At 35.9% G+C, this 17260-nt stretch overlaps 1 protein-coding gene across 1 annotated transcript in view; it reads left to right on the plus strand.

Annotated features, from left to right (window-relative positions):
• The window catches only part of r3hdm4 (R3H domain containing 4), a 32325-nt gene continuing 15065 nt past the window's right edge, over nucleotides 1–17260 (plus strand). Inside the window, exon 1 of the mRNA XM_080722369.1 lies at nucleotides 1–177. Within this exon, the coding sequence (XP_080578495.1) occupies nucleotides 131–177 (47 nt within the window). The 5' untranslated portion in view covers nucleotides 1–130. The remainder of the gene's footprint in view (nucleotides 178–17260) is intronic.

The following is a 17260-nucleotide window of genomic DNA, read 5'->3' on the forward strand; positions in this document are numbered from 1 at the left end:
ACCATAGGGCTAAACCCAGTGCTGGGCTGGAAAAAAAACAACATCACTTCTCCTTCATATTACAATAGTTTGTACATTATCATTTTCATGTTTTGAATAGACCAAATATTGCGGCGATTCGGCTCGTAAGATGGTTGTTCTGACTAATGACGGCAATGAAGAACAGGATATTAATATGTGAGTGGAAAATTAACAAGTCTGTGGCCAGCTAGCCGTTAGCTTTTAGCATGTACCTTTAAACTTCCTGCTAGTGTTGTGCTGGGGTTTGTTGTGCAGTGTTAAACTAGTCATTGAAGATCACTTGATAAAGTGCATATTATTGTTGTAGCTTGGGGTTTCCCTTGACAGTCGGACTGGGGTTAGCTGCAAGTGAGCTAATTTAAAGGGGCTTAATGGTTGGAGTGGTTTACACCTAACCTGATAGCAACTGTTTTGGCATGATCACCAAATTAGACTGCAGCTGGTTATGCATAATGTTATCATAATGTGTGGTCCTTTTAGCTTAAATATCTATGCATATTAAGACTGGAGTGAAGCCATCCGACTTTGCAAAACGGGAGGTGAAGTGAGCCGACGATCAAAGTTCGCTGCGCATCATGTAGTGTAATTACCGTAGGAGCTCGCTGGGGTTGTGACGAAAGCAGGCAATGGTCCTGAAAGATACATAACGTATCTTTTGAGTGTTTTATCAACACAAAGCAGCTCTACTGTTTACCCTATAACTCTATGGGTTTACCCAGAGGAAAGTAACTAATTATTTACTCAAGTACTTTTAATTTACCAGAGTATTTTTTTTCTCAGCTTGTAGATCTGCTATTTTCAAACATTAGTAGGCCTATTTTTACTTTTTCTACTTTTACTTTTATTCCAATACTTTTGTACTTTTACTCAAGTACATTTTGATTTTTTACTTGTAACAGAGTATTTCTATATTGCAGTATTTATACTTTTACTCAAGTAATGAATGTGAGTACCACTGGTTTTACCTCATACTATAATCCAACAATAATAGTAGGCCTAATAATAATAATAATAATAATAATTAATTGGCTAATCATTGACAGCAACTTAAAAAAAAAAATCAGTGACCTCATTTTGATTAAATAGTCATGATATTTGAATATTCATGATATTTGACATCTATCTATCTATCTATCTATCTATCTATCTATCTATCTATCTATCTATCTAACCATTACGGCCAAGACCCTTGCAAATTAATGCTGTCCTTTGCCGCAGCGTGATTCACACTTGCAAGGGAATTCCGTCCTTGTCCCTTTTATGCACATATATGAAGTACCCTGGTGTCATAAATATTAAGCCCAAATCTGGGAATGCCCATATATGGACTTATTGTGTCAATCTCATGTGGTCTATGACATCAGACATCTATGATGTGAGACATCAGTCATCTCCATATTTAGGAAAATATGGCCAGATTTTGGCCAACTTAAACAACCAACCAGGCATTGGCTGTCTGTCTGTCTGTCTGTCTGTCTGTCTGTCTGTCTGTCTGTCTGTCTGTCTGTCTGTCTGTCATATATTACTTAGACAATTTCTCTGAAAATAAAATAAAAAAAGACTCCACAATAGGTTTGTTCACAATTCCAATTGGAATCAACTCACATTATCCAACTGTACATGTGATAACAATTTTTTTAAGGTTTTATTGTAGAAAGTGCCTACAGGTAATATAGTAATAATATAGTAATATAGACTTTCTATGGAAAACTTCCTTCATAGGTTTGTTCACCATTCCAATGGGAATCAACTAACAATGTCCCAATATACCTCTGATAATAGTTTTGTAAGGTTTTACAGTGGAAATGTGGAGTAATATAGCTCCAAAGTGGCCTACAAGTACATATTTTAGACGATTTCTCTAGAATTTGAGCATTAACCAAAAAACTTCCTTCATAGGTTTGTTCACCATTCCAATTGGATTCAACTAACAATGTCCCACTGTACCTCTGACAATAGTTTTGTACGGTTTTACAGTAGAAAAGTGGAGAAATATAGCTTCAAAGTGGCCTACAACGCATATATTACTTTGGCTATTTCTCTGGACTTTAACCAAAGCTTTAACCAAAAAACGTCCTTCATAGGTTTGTTCACCATTCCAAATTGTATCAACTAACAATGTCCCACTCTACCTCTGATAATAGTTGTGTAAGGTTTTACAGTAGAAATGTGGAGTAATATAGCTCCAAAGTTGCCTACAACGCACATATTTTAGACACTTTCTCTGGACTTTGTGCATTAACCAAAACACCTCCTTCATAGGTTTGTTCACCATTCCAATTGGAATCAACTAACAATGTCCCACTGTACCTCTGATAATAGTTTTGAATGGTTTTACAGTGGAAATGTGGAGTAATATAGCTCCAAAGTTGCCTACAACGCACATATTTTAGACACTTTCTCTGGACTTTGTGCATTAACCAAAAAACTTCCTTCATAGGTTTGTTCACCATTCCAATTGGAATCAACTAACAATGTCCCACTCTACCTCTGATAATAGTTTTGTAAGGTTTTACAGTAGAAATGTGGAGTAATATAGCTCCAAAGTTGCCTACAACGCACATATTTTAGACACTTTCTCTGGACTTTGTGCATTAACCAAAAAACCTCCTTCATAGGTTTGTTCACCAATCCAATGGGACTCAACTAACAATGTCCCAATGTACCACTGATAATAGTTTTGTAAGGTGTTACAGTAGAAAAGTGGAGAAATATAGCTTCAAAGTTGCCTACAACGCACATATTTTAGACACTTTCTCTGGACTTTGTGCATTAACCTAAAAACTTCCTTCATAGGTTTGTTCACCAATCCAATGGGACTCAACTAACAATGTCCCAATGTACCACTGATAATAGTTTTGTAAGGTTTTACAGTAGAAAAGTGGAGAAATATAGCTTCAAAGTTGCCTACAACGCACATATTTTAGACACTTTCTCTGGACTTTGTGCATTAACCAAAAAACTTCCTTCATAGGTTTGTTCACCATTCCAATTGGTATCAACTAACAATGTCCCACTCTACCTCTGACAATAGTTTTGTAAGGTTTTACAGTAGAAATGTGGATTAATATAGCTCCAAAGTGTTCTACAACGCACATATTTTAGACACTTTCTCTGGACTTTGTGCATTAACCTAAAAACTTCCTTCATAGGTTTGTTCACCATTCCAATTGGAATCAACTAACAATGTCCCACTCTACCTCTGATAATAGTTTTGTAAGGTTTTACAGTAGAAATGTGGATTAATATAGCTCCAAAGTGTTCTACAACGCACATATTTTAGACACTTTCTCTGGACTTTGTGCATTAACCTAAAAACTTCCTTCATAGGTTTGTTCACCATTCCAATTGGAATCAACTAACAATGTCCCACTGTACCTCTGATAATAGTTTTGAATGGTTTTACAGTGGAAATGTGGAGTAATATAGCTCCAAAGTTGCCTACAACGCACATATTTTAGACACTTTCTCTGGACTTTGTGCATTAACCAAAAAACTTCCTTCATAGGTTTGTTCACCATTCCAATTGGAATCAACTAACAATGTCCCACTCTACCTCTGATAATAGTTTTGTAAGGTTTTACAGTAGAAATGTGGAGTAATATAGCTCCAAAGTTGCCTACAACGCACATATTTTAGACACTTTCTCTGGACTTTGTGCATTAACCAAAAAACCTCCTTCATAGGTTTGTTCACCAATCCAATGGGACTCAACTAACAATGTCCCAATGTACCACTGATAATAGTTTTGTAAGGTGTTACAGTAGAAAAGTGGAGAAATATAGCTTCAAAGTTGCCTACAACGCACATATTTTAGACACTTTCTCTGGACTTTGTGCATTAACCTAAAAACTTCCTTCATAGGTTTGTTCACCAATCCAATGGGACTCAACTAACAATGTCCCAATGTACCACTGATAATAGTTTTGTAAGGTTTTACAGTAGAAAAGTGGAGAAATATAGCTTCAAAGTTGCCTACAACGCACATATTTTAGACACTTTCTCTGGACTTTGTGCATTAACCAAAAAACTTCCTTCATAGGTTTGTTCACCATTCCAATTGGTATCAACTAACAATGTCCCACTCTACCTCTGACAATAGTTTTGTAAGGTTTTACAGTAGAAAAGTGGAGAAATATAGCTTCAAAGTGGCCTACGACGCACATATTTTAGACACTTTCTCTGGACTTTGTGCATTAACCTAAAAACTTCCTTCATAGGTTTGTTCACCATTCCAATTGGAATCAACTAACAATGTCCCACTCTACCTCTGATAATAGTTTTGTAAGGTTTTACAGTAGAAATGTGGATTAATATAGCTCCAAAGTGTTCTACAACGCACATATTTTAGACACTTTCTCTGGACTTTGTGCATTAACCTAAAAACTTCCTTCATAGGTTTGTTCACCATTCCAATTGGAATCAACTAACAATGTCCCACTCTACCTCTGATAATAGTTTTGTAAGGTTTTACAGTAGAAATGTGGATTAATATAGCTCCAAAGTGTTCTACAACGCACATATTTTAGACACTTTCTCTGGACTTTGTGCATTAACCTAAAAACTTCCTTCATAGGTTTGTTCACCATTCCAATTGGAATCAACTAACAATGTCCCATTCTACCTCTGATAATAGTTTTGTAAGGTTTTACAGTAGAAATGTGGAGTAATATAGCTCCAAAGTGTTCTACAACGCACATATTTTAGACACTTTCTCTGGACTTTGTGCATTAACCAAAACACTTCCTTCATAGGTTTGTTCACCATTCCAATTGGAATCAACTAACAATGTCCCACCCTACCTCTGATAATAGTTTTGTAAGGTTTTACAGTAGAAATGTGGAGTAATATAGCTCCAAAGTTGCCTACAACGCACATATTTTAGACACTTTCTCTGGACTTTGTGCATTAACCAAAAAACTTCCTTCATAGGTTTGTTCACCATTCCAATTTGTATCAACTAACAATGTCCCACTTTACCTCTGTTAATAGTTTTGTAAGGTTTTACAGTAGAAATGTGGAGAAATATAGCTTCAACGTGTCCTAAGACGCACATATTTTAGACACTTTCTCTGGACTTTGTGCATTAACCTAAAAACTTCCTTCATAGGTTTGTTCACCAATCCAATGGGACTCAACTAACAATGTCCCAATGTACCACTGATAATAGTTTTGTAAGGTTTTACAGTAGAAAAGTGGAGAAATATAGCTTCAAAGTGGCCTACGACGCACATATTTTAGACACTTTCTCTGGACTTTGTGCATTAACCTAAAAACTTCCTTCATAGGTTTGTTCACCAATCCAATGGGACTCAACTAACAATGTCCCAATGTACCACTGATAATAGTTTTGTAAGGTTTTACAGTAGAAAAGTGGAGAAATATAGCTTCAAAGTTGCCTACAACGCACATATTTTAGACACTTTCTCTGGACTTTGTGCATTAACCAAAAAACTTCCTTCATAGGTTTGTTCACCATTCCAATTGGTATCAACTAACAATGTCCCACTCTACCTCTGACAATAGTTTTGTAAGGTTTTACAGTAGAAAAGTGGAGAAATATAGCTTCAAAGTGGCCTACGACGCACATATTTTAGACACTTTCTCTGGACTTTGTGCATTAACCTAAAAACTTCCTTCATAGGTTTGTTCACCATTCCAATTGGAATCAACTAACAATGTCCCACTCTACCTCTGATAATAGTTTTGTAAGGTTTTACAGTAGAAATGTGGATTAATATAGCTCCAAAGTGTTCTACAACGCACATATTTTAGACACTTTCTCTGGACTTTGTGCATTAACCTAAAAACTTCCTTCATAGGTTTGTTCACCATTCCAATTGGAATCAACTAACAATGTCCCACTCTACCTCTGATAATAGTTTTGTAAGGTGTTACAGTAGAAAAGTGGAGAAATATAGCTTCAAAGTTGCCTACAACGCACATATTTTAGACACTTTCTCTGGACTTTGTGCATTAACCTAAAAACTTCCTTCATAGGTTTGTTCACCAATCCAATGGGACTCAACTAACAATGTCCCAATGTACCACTGATAATAGTTTTGTAAGGTTTTACAGTAGAAAAGTGGAGAAATATAGCTTCAAAGTTGCCTACAACGCACATATTTTAGACACTTTCTCTGGACTTTGTGCATTAACCAAAAAACTTCCTTCATAGGTTTGTTCACCATTCCAATTGGTATCAACTAACAATGTCCCACTCTACCTCTGACAATAGTTTTGTAAGGTTTTACAGTAGAAATGTGGATTAATATAGCTCCAAAGTGTTCTACAACGCACATATTTTAGACACTTTCTCTGGACTTTGTGCATTAACCTAAAAACTTCCTTCATAGGTTTGTTCACCATTCCAATTGGAATCAACTAACAATGTCCCACTCTACCTCTGATAATAGTTTTGTAAGGTTTTACAGTAGAAATGTGGATTAATATAGCTCCAAAGTGTTCTACAACGCACATATTTTAGACACTTTCTCTGGACTTTGTGCATTAACCTAAAAACTTCCTTCATAGGTTTGTTCACCATTCCAATTGGAATCAACTAACAATGTCCCACTGTACCTCTGATAATAGTTTTGAATGGTTTTACAGTGGAAATGTGGAGTAATATAGCTCCAAAGTTGCCTACAACGCACATATTTTAGACACTTTCTCTGGACTTTGTGCATTAACCAAAAAACTTCCTTCATAGGTTTGTTCACCATTCCAATTGGAATCAACTAACAATGTCCCACTCTACCTCTGATAATAGTTTTGTAAGGTTTTACAGTAGAAATGTGGAGTAATATAGCTCCAAAGTTGCCTACAACGCACATATTTTAGACACTTTCTCTGGACTTTGTGCATTAACCAAAAAACCTCCTTCATAGGTTTGTTCACCAATCCAATGGGACTCAACTAACAATGTCCCAATGTACCACTGATAATAGTTTTGTAAGGTGTTACAGTAGAAAAGTGGAGAAATATAGCTTCAAAGTTGCCTACAACGCACATATTTTAGACACTTTCTCTGGACTTTGTGCATTAACCTAAAAACTTCCTTCATAGGTTTGTTCACCAATCCAATGGGACTCAACTAACAATGTCCCAATGTACCACTGATAATAGTTTTGTAAGGTTTTACAGTAGAAAAGTGGAGGAATATAGCTTCAAAGTTGCCTACAACGCACATATTTTAGACACTTTCTCTGGACTTTGTGCATTAACCAAAAAACTTCCTTCATAGGTTTGTTCACCATTCCAATTGGTATCAACTAACAATGTCCCACTCTACCTCTGACAATAGTTTTGTAAGGTTTTACAGTAGAAAAGTGGAGAAATATAGCTTCAAAGTGGCCTACGACGCACATATTTTAGACACTTTCTCTGGACTTTGTGCATTAACCTAAAAACTTCCTTCATAGGTTTGTTCACCATTCCAATTGGAATCAACTAACAATGTCCCACTCTACCTCTGATAATAGTTTTGTAAGGTTTTACAGTAGAAATGTGGATTAATATAGCTCCAAAGTGTTCTACAACGCACATATTTTAGACACTTTCTCTGGACTTTGTGCATTAACCTAAAAACTTCCTTCATAGGTTTGTTCACCATTCCAATTGGAATCAACTAACAATGTCCCACTCTACCTCTGATAATAGTTTTGTAAGGTTTTACAGTAGAAATGTGGATTAATATAGCTCCAAAGTGTTCTACAACGCACATATTTTAGACACTTTCTCTGGACTTTGTGCATTAACCTAAAAACTTCCTTCATAGGTTTGTTCACCATTCCAATTGGAATCAACTAACAATGTCCCATTCTACCTCTGATAATAGTTTTGTAAGGTTTTACAGTAGAAATGTGGAGTAATATAGCTCCAAAGTGTTCTACAACGCACATATTTTAGACACTTTCTCTGGACTTTGTGCATTAACCAAAACACTTCCTTCATAGGTTTGTTCACCATTCCAATTGGAATCAACTAACAATGTCCCACCCTACCTCTGATAATAGTTTTGTAAGGTTTTACAGTAGAAATGTGGAGTAATATAGCTCCAAAGTTGCCTACAACGCACATATTTTAGACACTTTCTCTGGACTTTGTGCATTAACCAAAAAACTTCCTTCATAGGTTTGTTCACCATTCCAATTTGTATCAACTAACAATGTCCCACTTTACCTCTGTTAATAGTTTTGTAAGGTTTTACAGTAGAAATGTGGAGAAATATAGCTTCAACGTGTCCTAAGACGCACATATTTTAGACACTTTCTCTGGACTTTGTGCATTAACCTAAAAACTTCCTTCATAGGTTTGTTCACCAATCCAATGGGACTCAACTAACAATGTCCCAATGTACCACTGATAATAGTTTTGTAAGGTTTTACAGTAGAAAAGTGGAGAAATATAGCTTCAAAGTGGCCTACGACGCACATATTTTAGACACTTTCTCTGGACTTTGTGCATTAACCTAAAAACTTCCTTCATAGGTTTGTTCACCAATCCAATGGGACTCAACTAACAATGTCCCAATGTACCACTGATAATAGTTTTGTAAGGTTTTACAGTAGAAAAGTGGAGAAATATAGCTTCAAAGTTGCCTACAACGCACATATTTTAGACACTTTCTCTGGACTTTGTGCATTAACCAAAAAACTTCCTTCATAGGTTTGTTCACCATTCCAATTGGTATCAACTAACAATGTCCCACTCTACCTCTGACAATAGTTTTGTAAGGTTTTACAGTAGAAAAGTGGAGAAATATAGCTTCAAAGTGGCCTACGACGCACATATTTTAGACACTTTCTCTGGACTTTGTGCATTAACCTAAAAACTTCCTTCATAGGTTTGTTCACCATTCCAATTGGAATCAACTAACAATGTCCCACTCTACCTCTGATAATAGTTTTGTAAGGTTTTACAGTAGAAATGTGGATTAATATAGCTCCAAAGTGTTCTACAACGCACATATTTTAGACACTTTCTCTGGACTTTGTGCATTAACCTAAAAACTTCCTTCATAGGTTTGTTCACCATTCCAATTGGAATCAACTAACAATGTCCCACTCTACCTCTGATAATAGTTTTGTAAGGTTTTACAGTAGAAATGTGGATTAATATAGCTCCAAAGTGTTCTACAACGCACATATGTTAGACACTTTCTCTGGACTTTGTGCATTAACCTAAAAACTTCCTTCATAGGTTTGTTCACCATTCCAATTGGAATCAACTAACAATGTCCCAATGTACCACTGATAATAGTTTTGTAAGGTTTTACAGTAGAAAAGTGGAGAAATATAGCTTCAAAGTGGCCTACGACGCACATATTTTAGACACTTTCTCTGGACTTTGTGCATTAACCTAAAAACTTCCTTCATAGGTTTGTTCACCAATCCAATGGGACTCAACTAACAATGTCCCAATGTACCACTGATAATAGTTTTGTAAGGTTTTACAGTAGAAAAGTGGAGAAATATAGCTTCAAAGTTGCCTACAACGCACATATTTTAGACACTTTCTCTGGACTTTGTGCATTAACCAAAAAACTTCCTTCATAGGTTTGTTCACCATTCCAATTGGTATCAACTAACAATGTCCCACTCTACCTCTGACAATAGTTTTGTAAGGTTTTACAGTAGAAAAGTGGAGAAATATAGCTTCAAAGTGGCCTACGACGCACATATTTTAGACACTTTCTCTGGACTTTGTGCATTAACCTAAAAACTTCCTTCATAGGTTTGTTCACCATTCCAATTGGAATCAACTAACAATGTCCCACTCTACCTCTGATAATAGTTTTGTAAGGTTTTACAGTAGAAATGTGGATTAATATAGCTCCAAAGTGTTCTACAACGCACATATTTTAGACACTTTCTCTGGACTTTGTGCATTAACCTAAAAACTTCCTTCATAGGTTTGTTCACCATTCCAATTGGAATCAACTAACAATGTCCCACTCTACCTCTGATAATAGTTTTGTAAGGTTTTACAGTAGAAATGTGGATTAATATAGCTCCAAAGTGTTCTACAACGCACATATGTTAGACACTTTCTCTGGACTTTGTGCATTAACCTAAAAACTTCCTTCATAGGTTTGTTCACCATTCCAATTGGAATCAACTAACAATGTCCCACTCTACCTCTGATAATAGTTTTGTAAGGTTTTACAGTAGAAATGTGGAGTAATATAGCTCCAAAGTGTTCTACAACGCACATATTTTAGACACTTTCTCTGGACTTTGTGCATTAACCAAAACACTTCCTTCATAGGTTTGTTCACCATTCCAATTGGAATCAACTAACAATGTCCCACTCTACCTCTGATAATAGTTTTGTAAGGTTTTACAGTAGAAATGTGGAGTAATATAGCTCCAAAGTTGCCTACAACGCACATATTTTAGACACTTTCTCTGGACTTTGTGCATTAACCAAAAAACTTCCTTCATAGGTTTGTTCACCATTCCAATTTGTATCAACTAACAATGTCCCACTTTACCTCTGTTAATAGTTTTGTAAGGTTTTACAGTAGAAATGTGGAGAAATATAGCTTCAAAGTGGCCTACGACGCACATATTTTAGACACTTTCTCTGGACTTTGTGCATTAACCTAAAAACTTCCTTCATAGGTTTGTTCACCATTCCAATTGGAATCAACTAACAATGTCCCACTCTACCTCTGATAATAGTTTTGTAAGGTTTTACAGTAGAAATGTGGATTAATATAGCTCCAAAGTGTTCTACAACGCACATATTTTAGACACTTTCTCTGGACTTTGTGCATTAACCTAAAAACTTCCTTCATAGGTTTGTTCACCATTCCAATTGGAATCAACTAACAATGTCCCACTCTACCTCTGATAATAGTTTTGTAAGGTTTTACAGTAGAAAAGTGGAGAAATATAGCTTCAAAGTGGCCTACGACGCACATATTTTAGACACTTTCTCTGGACTTTGTGCATTAACCTAAAAACTTCCTTCATAGGTTTGTTCACCAATCCAATGGGACTCAACTAACAATGTCCCAATGTACCACTGATAATAGTTTTGTAAGGTTTTACAGTAGAAATGTGGATTAATATAGCTCCAAAGTGGCCTACAACGCACATATTTTAGACACTTTCTCTGGACTTTGTGCATTAACCAAAAAACTTCCTTCATAGGTTTGTTCACCATTCCAATTGGAATCAACTGACAATGTCCCACTCTACCTCTGATAATAGTTTTGAATGGTTTTACAGTGGAAATGTGGAGTAATATAGCTCCAAAGTTGCCTACAACGCACATATTTTAGACACTTTTCTTTGGACCAAAACACTTCCTTCATAGGTTTGTTCACCATTCCAATTGGAATGGTGAACAAACCTATGAAGGAAGTTTTTTGGTTAATGCACAAAGTCCAGAGAAAGTGTCTAAAATATGTGCGTTGTAGGCCACTTTGAAGCTATATTACTCCACATTTCCACTGTAAAACCTTACACAACTATTATCAGAGGTACAGTGGGACATTGTTAGTTGATTCCAATTGGAATGGTGAACAAACCTATGAAGGAGGTTTTTTGGTTAATGCGCAAAGTCCAGATAAAGTGTCTAAAATATGTGCGTTGTAGGCAACTTTGGAGCTATATTACTCCACATGTCCACTGTAAAACCATTCAAAACTATTATCAGAGGTACAGTGGGACCTTGTTAGTTGATTCCGATTGGAATGGTGAACAAACCTATGAAGGAAGTGTTTTGGTTAAAGCTCAAAGTCCATAGAAAGTCTATATTACTGTATTATTACTATAGTAGTTGTAGGCCACTTTGAAGCTATATTACTCCACATTTCCACTGTAAAACCTTACAAAACTATTGTCAGAGGTACAGTGGGACATTGTTAGTTGATTCCAATTGGAATGGTGAACAAACCTATGAAGGAAGTTTTTTGGTTAATGCACAAAGTCCAGAGAAAGTGTCTAAAATATGTGCGTTGTAGGCCACTTTGGAGCTATATTTCTCCACTTTTCTACTGTAAAACCTTACGAAACCATTATCAGGGGTACATTGGGACATTGTTAGTTGATTCCAATTGGAATGGTGAACAAACCTATGAAGGAAGTGTTTTGGTTAAAGCTCAAAGTCCATAGAAAGTCTATATTACTGTATTATTACTATAGTAGTTGTAGGCCACTTTGAAGCTATATTACTCCACATTTCCACTGTAAAACCTTACAAAACTATTGTCAGAGGTACATTGGGACATTGTTAGTTGATTCCAATTGGAATGGTGAACAAACCTATGAAGGAAGTTTTTTGGTTAATGCACAAATTCCAGAGAAAGTGTCTAAAATATGTGCGTTGTAGGCAACTTTGGAGCTATATTACTCCACATTTCCACTGTAAAACCATTCAAACCTATTATCAGAGGTACAGTGGGACCTTGTTAGTTGATTCCAATTGGAATGGTGAACAAACCTATGAAGGAAGTGTTTTGGTTAAAGCTCAAAGTCCATAGAAAGTCTATATTACTGTATTATTACTATAGTAGTTGTAGGCCACTTTGAAGCTATATTTCTCCACTTTTCTACTGTAAAACCTTACAAAACTATTATCAGAGGTAGAGTGGGACATCGTTAGTTGATACCAATTGGAATGGTGAACAAACCTATGAAGGAAGTTTTTAGGTTAATGCACAAAGTCCAGAGAAAGTGTCTAAAATATGTGCGTTGTAGGCCACTTTGAAGCTATATTACTCCACTTTTCTACTGGAAAACCTTACAAAACTATTATCAGAGGTACAGTGGGACATTGTTAGTTGATTCCAATTGGAATGGTGAACAAACCTATGAAGGAGGTTTTTTGGTTAATGCACAAAGTCCAGAGAAAGTGTCTAAAATATGTGCGTTGTAGGCAACTTTGAAGCTATATTTCTCCACTTTTTTACTGTAAAACCTTACGAAACTATTATCAGTGGTACATTGGGACATTGTTAGTTGATTCCAATTGGAATGGTGAACAAACCTATGAAGGAAGTGTTTTGGTTAAAGCTCAAAGTCCATAGAAAGTCTATATTACTGTATTATTACTATAGTAGTTGTAGCCCACTTTGAAGCTATATTACTCCACATTTCCACTGTAAAACCTTACAAAACTATTGTCAGAGGTACATTGGGACATTGTTAGTTGATTCCAATTGGAATGGTGAACAAACCTATGAAGGAAGTTTTTTGTTTAATGCACAAATTCCAGAGAAAGTGTCTAAAATATGTGCGTTGTAGGCAACTTTGGAGCTATATTACTCCACATTTCCACTGTAAAACCATTCAAAACTATTATCAGAGGTAGAGTGGGACATCGTTAGTTGATACCAATTGGAATGGTGAACAAACCTATGAAGGAAGTTTTTTGGTTAATGCACAAAGTCCAGAGAAAGTGTCTAAAATATGTGCGTTGTAGGCCACTTTGGAGCTATATTTCTCCACTTTTCTAGTGTAAAACCTTACGAAACTATTATCAGTGGTACATTGGGACATTGTTAGTTGATTCCAATTGGAATGGTGAACAAACCTATGAAGGAAGTGTTTTGGTTAAAGCTCAAAGTCCATAGAAAGTCTATATTACTGTATTATTACTATAGAAGTTGTAGGCCACTTTGAAGCTATATTACTCCACATTTCCACTGTAAAACCTTACAAAACTATTGTCAGAGGTACATTGGGACATTGTTAGTTGATTCCAATTGGAATGGTGAACAAACCTATGAAGGAAGTTTTTTGGTTAATGCACAAATTCCAGAGAAAGTGTCTAAAATATGTGCGTTGTAGGCAACGTTGGAGCTATATTACTCCACATTTCCACTGTAAAACCATTCAAAACTATTATCAGAGGTAGAGTGGGACATTGTTAGTTGATACCAATTGGAATGGTGAACAAACCTATGAAGGAAGTTTTTTGGTTAATGCACAAAGTCCAGAGAAAGTGTCTAAAATATGTGCGTTGTAGGCCACTTTGGAGCTATATTTCTCCACTTTTCTACTGTAAAACCTTACGAAACTATTATCAGTGGTACATTGGGACATTGTTAGTTGATTCCAATTGGAATGGTGAACAAACCTATGAAGGAAGTGTTTTGGTTAAAGCTCAAAGTCCATAGAAAGTCTATATTACTGTATTATTACTATAGTAGTTGTAGGCCACTTTGAAGCTATATTACTCCACATTTCCACTGTAAAACCATTCAAACCTATTATCAGAGGTACAGTGGGACCTTGTTAGTTGATTCCAATTGGAATGGTGAACAAACCTATGAAGGAAGTGTTTTGGTTAAAGCTCAAAGTCCATAGAAAGTCTATATTACTGTATTATTACTATAGTAGTTGTAGGCCACTTTGAAGCTATATTTCTCCACTTTTCTACTGTAAAACCTTACAAAACTATTATCAGAGGTAGAGTGGGACATCGTTAGTTGATACCAATTGGAATGGTGAACAAACCTATGAAGGAAGTTTTTAGGTTAATGCACAAATTCCAGAGAAAGTGTCTAAAATATGTGCGTTGTAGGCCATTTTGAAGCTATATTACTCCACCTTTCTACTGTAAAACCTTACAAAACTATTATCAGAGGTAGAGTGGGACATCGTTAGTTGATACCAATTGGAATGGTGAACAAACCTATGAAGGAAGTTTTTAGGTTAATGCACAAAGTCCAGAGAAAGTGTCTAAAATATGTGCGTTTTAGGCAACTTTGAAGCTATATTTCTCCACTTTTCTACTGTAAAACCTTACGAAGCTATTATCAGTGGTACATTGGGACATTGTTAGTTGATTCCAATTGGAATGGTGAACAAACCTATGAAGGAAGTGTTTTGGTTAAAGCTCAAAGTCCATAGAAAGTCTATATTACTGTATTATTACTATAGTAGTTGTAGGCCACTTTGAAGCCATATTACTCCACATTTCCACTGTAAAACCTTACAAAACTATTGTCAGAGGTAGAGTGGGACATTGTTAGTTGATACCAATTGGAATGGTGAACAAACCTATGAAGGAGGTTTTTTGGTTAATGCACAAAGTCCAGAGAAAGTGTCTAAAATATGTGCGTTGTATGCCACTTTGGAGCTATATTACTCCACATTTCTACTGTAAAACCATTCAAAACTATTATCAGAGGTACAGTGGGACATTGTTAGTTGATTCCAATTGGAATGGTGAACAAATCTATGAAGGAAGTTTTTTGGTTAATGCACAAAGTCCAGAGAAAGTGTCTAAAATATGTGTGTCGTAGGCCACTTTGAAGCTATATTCCTCCACTTTTCTATTGTAAAACCTTACAAAACTATTATCAGAGGTAGAGTGGGACATTGTTAGTTGATACCAATTGGAATGGTGAACAAACCTATGAAGGAAGTTTTTTGGTTAATGCACAAAGTCCAGAGAAAGTGTCTAAAATATGTGCGTTGTAGGCCACTTTGAAGCTATATTTCTCCACTTTTCTACTGTAAAACCTTACGAAACTATTATCAGTGGTACATTGGGACATTGTTAGTTGATTCCAATTGGAATGGTGAACAAACCTATGAAGGAAGTGTTTTGGTTAAAGCTCAAAGTCCATAGAAAGTCTATATTACTGTATTATTACTATAGTAGTTGTAGGCCACTTTGAAGCTATATTACTCCACATTTCCAGTGTAAAACCTTACAAAACTATTGTCAGATGCAGAGTGGGACATTGTTAGTTGATACCAATTGGAATGGTGAACAAACCTATGAAGGAGGTTTTTTGGTTAATGCACAAAGTCCAGAGAAAGTGTCTAAAATATGTGCGTTGTAGGCCACTTTGGAGCTATATTACTCCACATTTCTACTGTAAAACCATTCAAAACTATTATCAGAGGTACAGTGGGACATTGTTAGTTGATTCCAATTGGAATGGTGAACAAACCTATGAAGGAAGTTTTTTGGTTAATGCACAAAGTCCAGAGAAAGTGTCTAAAATATGTGCGTTGTAGGCAACTTTGGAGCTATATTACTCCACATTTCCACTGTAAAACCATTCAAACCTATTATCAGAGGTACAGTGGGACATTGTTAGTTGATTCCAATTGGAATGGTGAACAAACCTATGAAGGAAGTTTTTTGGTTAATGCACAAAGTCCAGAGAAAGTGTCTAAAATATGTGCGTTGTAGGCAACTTTGAAGCTATATTTCTCCACTTTTCTACTGTAAAACCTTACGAAACTATTATCAGTGGTACATTGGGACATTGTTAGTTGATTCCAATTGGAATGGTGAACAAACCTATGAAGGAAGTGTTTTGGTTAAAGCTCAAAGTCCATAGAAAGTCTATATTACTGTATTATTACTATAGTAGTTGTAGGCCACTTTGAAGCCATATTACTCCACATTTCCACTGTAAAACCTTACAAAACTATTGTCAGAGGTAGAGTGGGACATTGTTAGTTGATACCAATTGGAATGGTGAACAAACCTATGAAGGAGGTTTTTTGGTTAATGCACAAAGTCCAGAGAAAGTGTCTAAAATATGTGCGTTGTAGGCCATTTTGAAGCTATATTACTCCACTTTTCTACTGTAAAACCTTACAAAACTATTATCAGAGGTAGAGTGGGACATCGTTAGTTGATACCAATTGGAATGGTGAACAAACCTATGAAGGAGGTTTTTTGGTTAATGCACAAAGTCCAGAGAAAGTGTCTAAAATATGTGCGTTGTATGCCACTTTGGAGCTATATTACTCCACATTTCTACTGTAAAACCATTCAAAACTATTATCAGAGGTACAGTGGGACATTGTTAGTTGATTCCAATTGGAATGGTGAACAAATCTATGAAGGAAGTTTTTTGGTTAATGCACAAAGTCCAGAGAAAGTGTCTAAAATATGTGTGTCGTAGGCCACTTTGAAGCTATATTCCTCCACTTTTCTATTGTAAAACCTTACAAAACTATTATCAGAGGTAGAGTGGGACATTGTTAGTTAATACCAATTGGAATGGTGAACAAACCTACGAAGGAAGTTTTTTGGTTAATGCAAAGTCCAGAGAAAGTGTCTAAAATATGTGCGTTGTAGGCAACTTTGGAGCTATATTACTCCACATTTCCACTGTAAAACCTTACAAAACTATTATCAGAGGTAGAGTGGGACATTGTTAGTTGATACCAATTGGAATGGTGAACAAACCTATGAAGGAGGTTTTTTGGTTAATGCACAAAGTCCAGAGAAAGTGTCTAAAATATGTGCG

The sequence above is a fragment of the Nannobrachium achirus genome (genome assembly GCF_963921795.1).
Source record: "Nannobrachium achirus genome assembly, chromosome: 1".
Classification (NCBI taxonomy): Eukaryota; Metazoa; Chordata; class Actinopteri; order Myctophiformes; family Myctophidae; genus Nannobrachium; species Nannobrachium achirus.